A 6,595-nucleotide genomic window follows, 5' to 3' on the forward strand; every position below is an offset into this window, starting at 1 on the left:
AATAGGTCAGGGCAGGCAGCACAGGTACAGGTAAGGCAACCCGGATCGGCAAGAGGATAGTCAAGGCAAGCAGGCAGGGATCAAACTGGTAGTGTAGTCCAGGAATACAAGTACGAGTCAGGAACACAAGCAGATATCAGGAACCTTAGCAGGACAAAAGGACCTTAACACTGAGGCATTTGGGAAGGGGGCTAAGCCAATTATATATGTGCTGGAGGGCTAGGATTGGTCAGAGAGGTCACATGACCTAACCCATAAGGCACAGGAAGTGACGCGTGCCGGCCCTTAAGGAAGTGCTGCAGGAAACAAACAGCAAGCATGCTGTGGCCAGGGCTGAGAGGAAACTTTGGAGCAGATCCCAGAACAGTACCTACACAGACAGAGCCCAGGACTGCAGCGGTGAATGGGAAGCACTGACAGCAGATCACTGCTGAACATGGCCCTCAGGACCTCGGCGGTAAGCAGGGGAACAGTGGCACACAGCAGCCGCTGTTACAATAACATTTACACTCCCTGGCCCTGTCTCATATGACTCCTGCTGTAATGGCCTGGATCAGCAGAAGCAGCAATCCAGGACGTTTAATCCTTTACATGCCACAGTCGATAACGACTGCGGCACCTAAATGGTTTAGAGAGAGACATCGGCACCTCATAATCTCATTCTGTGTACACTGCAGCCAGTGGCCTAATAAAGTGTATGCCCTATTACACTGTATTACATAAGTAGTAAGTTAAAAAATACACCTTTTTCTATTGAAAAAAAAAAAAACTACATACAAACCCTTGGATGATCATACTGACCCAGATAATAACCTTATCATGTTATTTATGCCACAAAGTGACTGTCGCTTAAAAACACTCAATGGCAGTATTGCTGTTTTTTCCCATCCCCCCAGAAAGAGTTACCGTAATAAAAGTTAATAAAAAACAAGCCCTCATACGGTTAAAAATACTAAAGTTATAACGCTTAGAATGCAACAATGAAAAAAAAGCATGAAGGGGGAAGAAGTTAAAATATAACAATTTTGTTATCCCATTTTTCTAAGATGAAATAATTCCAAAAACAAATGTCTTTATTTCAGAGACCAATTATAATGGAACGATCCATATCACAGACTCAAGGATATATGAGGAAATGAATGCTGTCGGGTCAGGAGAGAAAGTGAAACATCAGGGTTAGAAGCAATAGCGATGAGAAGCCGTTCATCCTTTGGGGCCACAAAGTGCCAATATATACAAAATGTCTATTTTACTTAACTAATTTCTACTAATTTTTGCTGATTTCTTCTGTACATTCACCAGTGTAGAACAGCATCCTCCAACGTGTGCAGGTTCACTCTGGAGAAGCATAAGGGAGCCTTCACACCAGGCAGAAAATCATTTATCTGAATGGCGCTGCTTTGGCGGGAAGCACGTGGATTTATACAAGCCCTGTTTAGAAGAATTGAACCGATTTTAAGGCTACTTTCACACTCGCGTTTAGGCTTTCCGTTTGTGAGATCCGTTCAGGGCTCTCACAAGCGGTCCAAAACGGATCAGTTTTGCCCTAATGCATTCTGAATGATTAAGGATCCGTTCAGTTTGCCTCAGTTTGTCTCCGTTCCGTCTCCATTCCGCTCTGGAGGCGGACACCAAAAGCTGCTTGCAGCCTGACGATGTGGAGGCAAACGGATTCTGACACACAATGTAAAGTCAATGGGGACGGATCCGTTTTCACTGACACAATAGAAAACGGATCCGCCCCTCATTGACTTTTAATGACGTCTTGGCTATGTTAAAGATAATACAAACGGATCTGTTCTGAACGGAAGCAGGCGGTTGTATTATCGGTGCGGATCCGTCTGTGCAAATCCATGACGGATCCGCACCAAACGCGAGTGTGAAAGTAGCCTAAGCCGCAGCATTTTCTGCAACAAAATCTGGCGCATGTGAAGGCTCCCTAAGATGTAACATTATGTAACACTGCGAATTTATCGTACATACTGTGAAATCAGGATCTACAAATATGTATAGTACTCTGCCATAGTTTGGTGCAATACCAGGGTCCATGTAGAGTTTGCATTATTTATATTTTAGAATAAGAAATATGACACTGTGCTTTATCATTTTTATACATGGTCATGTGGGTTTGTATGGCTCTTTGTATTTTTTTTTATTAAAACACCCTTTATATTTTGTTTTACCTCTTCTCGTTTTCTTACAATGAAATGTCTGTAACCTAACCGTCATAATGCTGCGCTCCACTCCCCCCAAGACAAATCAGTATTTTACAGCTTCTGGACAAATGCTCGTTTTGCTTACAGCAATTTCTCTCATATAAGGACACATGGTTTTTCCAAATGTCAACGTGGCATAACCACTGCCGTCAGGGGCGGATTGGCCATAGACCCTACAGGGAAATTTCCTGGAGGGCCGATGCCTAGGAGGGCCACCCACCTAAGCCCTCCTCATGGCTGCCAGCTGGGTACATAATAATCTGATTCTCCCCTAGGCACCTGACCAACAGCCACAGGTGTCCTGCTGAATCCAACTGTATCTGTGTCCACAGGACAGGCATATTTTTTAGTCATTGTAAAAAATGTATGGCACAAAATAAATGTGTAAAAAAATATTTAAAAAAAAATTATATATATTTATAATGGAAGAACGGGCAGAACTCCAAAAGTGAAAAAGTAAAAAAACTTTCATTCACCCATGTGGGAAAAGCGACATTTCGGTTCAGCAATAGAGCCTTTCTCAAGCAAAGGGACTGGACAAGTGCTGAATACATATAGCAAACACTATCAATGTGCAATTTACAACTTATTCATTATCAATTAGTCAAAAACAGTGATAAAATTAGGTATATGTGATATATCACGCATATAAAATATATAGATAGAAGACAATTCATAATACATACCATAATACATTTAGGATAAATTGCATGTGCAAAAATAATAACCAAAAATACATAATTAATAATCAAGATGAATCATCTCCATATGTGCAGGTAAAGTATGTGCTAATAGTAAAGTGACGTGTGCATCTCATTATTCAGAGGGAGGGGAAAAAGAACACCTGGAGGACAGAACCAGCTAATGACTAAGTGAATGGCGATCCCCTCCTGCCGCACGCTGTCCTTGGCGTCTCCAGCAGCGTAATACGCATGCCCGGGAAGTGTTGCCTACTTGTATTACCTCACCACATCCGGCAGCAGTTCGAGCATGCGCTCTGCTGTCGTACGCCAACCGCAGCCATATTGGATAAGAGACACAGATTTCACAAAGTATAGCGCATGACTGCGCTTACCATAAAGAATTTGAACATAAGTGGCCTAACAGCTATGTCTGCGAGGATCAGGCTCAAAGCAATACAGCTCAAGAATCCTGCATACGGGCCAGTGGTCCCACGAGACAGAGTGAATGCATCGTGTCCAGGACACATCAGACAGACACACCCACGTCAACGCGGCCGGCATCTGTAACAAATAAGTCCCAATGTGCCAGTATGCCCAGGAGGGTACTCCTCCAAACCAGACAAAAATAAAAAGGCCACACACAAACCCATATAATAAATAATATAAAGAAATATCACTTGACAAGTGATTCCAGTTTTATTATTTATGTGCTTACCTGTCCGTGCAAACTTTTGTATATTGGTGAGACATCTACTGATTTGAAAACGCGACTAAATAACCATCGATATACGATTAGAAAAAACGACTTGATCTACCAGTGTCAAAGCATGGCGCGGAGTCTGGACATCTAGAAAGGGATTTGAGAGGTTGTATTTTGGATCATGTGCCGATGCCCAGAAGAGGGGGTAATAGAGACAATTTATTGAAAAAAAGAGAATTACATTGGATTCATGTTTTGAATTCCCTTAAACCACATGGTCTGAATATTGAATACAATAAAGGAGCTATATTGTGACAGGATAGCTTGCCCTCTTTTTCCCAATGGTCCGTACTGCATGGTTCTGTCCTCCATGTGTTCTTTTTTCCCCTCCCTCTGAATAATGAGATGCACACGTCACTTTACTTGCACATATGGAGATGATTCATCTTGATTATTAAAGGATAACTGTCACACTTAGACCCTAATTAAAATTTTCATATATGTAGTTACTAATAGCATGATATTCCAGAATCAGTTACTTATTAGACTGACTTACCCCGTATTTAATAAGATTCAGCCCTTAGCAACCAGTCTGCATAAAACGGCAATTTCACTATTCAGTTAAGATGGCCGCCACTGCCCTCACCCTGAGGATAATCCCGCCTGCCCTCACTAGCCAGTAACAATAGCCCCCCAAAAGTGTCAGTAACCAGAGCCCTCCCCCCTAAAGGGTTAATCTCCTGCAGCACAAAGGGGTCCTCTTACCACATGTTGCTGTCATTTATACACTGAGCAGACGGCAGATCTCCCTTCCCTGGTCTGCGCTGCTTCAACTCTGCATTGTCCAGCTCTGCTGAGTGAGGGAGCGTCTGCCAAGTGCAGGGACAGGGAGAAGTGCACACAGCCCAGGCACTGTTATCAGCTGTTGGGGAGGACCTGGCTTTAATCATTTACTTACAGTCCCTGGCTGTCAGTAATGTGACCTTGCACGCTGCCTGCTTCTGCGTCCTCCGTCCTTCAACACATAGACGGATCATGCCGAGCAACACTATTTTAAGCACAGGTAAAAGTAGGCCGTACAGGGAACAAAACTGGGGAATTAAGGGCTAATTGAATACACAGTGAAAAGTTGAAATAGGGCCACCAAGGAGATATTAATCACCACAATCCAATACTCCAAATAAAAATAAAAAATACGACAGTTATCCTTTAATTATGTATTTTTTGGTTATTATTTTTGCACATACAATTTATTCTAAATGTATTATGGTATGTATTATGAATTGTCTTCTATCTATATATTTTATATGCGTGATATATCACATATACCTAATTTCTCACTGTCTTTGACTAATTTATAATGAATATGTTGTAAATTGCACATTGATTGTGTTTGCTATATGTATTCAGCACTTGTCCAGTCCCTTTGCTTGAGAAAGACTCTATTGCTGAGTTTTTTTTACTTTTTCACTTTTGGAGTGCTGCCGTTTTTCCATTATTGTATTTTGGGGCTATGCTGGTACCCTTGTGGGCATTGCACCCTTACATCCATTGAGACTGTGCTGCTGCTTTTTTTTTAAATATATATATAGATAGATAAAATCATACTTCTGATATATATAAATGCATAATATGTGGGAATCTACTACTGATGTTGTATGCATAATATATTAACATATATTATAATATATATTCTAAATATATAATAATATATGTAAATATATTATGGCTAGAAATGTGTGTGTGTGTGTGTATATATATATATATATATATAGTAGATAGAAGAATGGCAGCACCGACTATATGGTTAACGGATGGATGCTATGTCCCAGGGTATAGGCTAATAACACAAAAAATAGTAAAGAAAATTGGACAGTACTCCAAAGATATAAAAAAAGGCTTGAGAAAGGCTCTATAGATGATCTGAAATGACGCTGCACTGTACCACATCGGTAAATAAACCTTTCACGATTTTTTATATCTTTGGAGTGCTGTCCAATTTTCTTTACTATATATCAGGGGTGCACAACCTGCGGCCCGGGGGCCACATGCGGCCCTCGATACCATTCTGTGCGGCCCCCAACCATCTGGGAACAGACATGTATATCTATGTCTTGTGGCTGCTCACATGTATTTTTCATGTATTTCTCCCATTAGATGGGTGTCCTGGAAGTGTTACTAGACATTAATGGTATATAATGTATGTTCAACATGCCATAAGTACAAAATTTTAGTTGTTAATACACCTTTAAATTTTAATTTCGGCCCTCGTCATTGGTTCAGTCTGGCAATGTGGCCCCCAACCAGGAAACGTTGTGCACCCCTGCTATATATAGAGAGAGAGAGAGAGAGAGCAAAAAAATCTGACTGCACTCCAAAGCGATTCTTCAATGAAATAGTGTGTTTTTATTCACCCATAAGGTGGCAAAGAGCGACGTTTCGGCTCAAACATGAGCCTTTCAAACGTCGCTCTTTGCCACCTTATGGGTGAATAAAAACACACTATTTCATTGAAGAATCGCTTTGGAGTGCAGTCAGATTTCTTTGCTCTTTATAAGTGGGTAAGCACCTGTTACCATACTTGGATATTGCACCCGTTTTTTCCCCTATACCTTTTTAGGGTGGTGCTGCCAGTGGTTTCCTTTACTCTCTCTCTCTCTCTCTCTATATATTTAAATTAAATTTAGCCTCTATTTCTGAAAAGTTTTGGATTTCTGTTTGTGAGATCTGTTCATTGCTCTAAAAAGCAGTCCAAAACGGATCAGTGTTGGACAGCTGTCCAACACTTAACAATACCAGAATATGTTCCCTGGGGAAGAGGGCAGGAAAAGGGCACGGTGAGCATGACTTGCTGCAGGGAAGATCGTGCCACCTTGACTTCGAAGAGGGAATTTATATATACGGGGACCAAATGCAGAAGAAGGGCCACATGAGGAAAGACATGACAGAAGTAATAAGGTAATGGGCATAGTAAAAAATGGAAAAGCGGGATGTTA

At 41.2% G+C, this 6,595-nt stretch overlaps 1 protein-coding gene across 3 annotated transcripts in view; it reads left to right on the forward strand.

The window, feature by feature from the left end:
• Positions 1–1,565, forward strand: part of LOC122935186 (golgin subfamily A member 6-like protein 1) — a 69,640-nt gene extending 68,075 nt beyond the window's left edge. For all 3 annotated transcript variants that reach the window (XM_044290951.1, XM_044290965.1, XM_044290957.1), the window contains one exon: positions 1,083–1,565. In XM_044290951.1, coding sequence (XP_044146886.1) covers positions 1,083–1,139 — 57 coding nt within the window. In that variant the 3' untranslated portion in view covers positions 1,140–1,565. The remainder of the gene's footprint in view (positions 1–1,082) is intronic.
• Positions 1,566–6,595: the final 5,030 nt, after the last annotated feature.

Source organism: Bufo gargarizans, chromosome 1 (assembly GCF_014858855.1).
Source record: "Bufo gargarizans isolate SCDJY-AF-19 chromosome 1, ASM1485885v1, whole genome shotgun sequence".
NCBI lineage: Eukaryota > Metazoa > Chordata > Amphibia > Anura > Bufonidae > Bufo > Bufo gargarizans.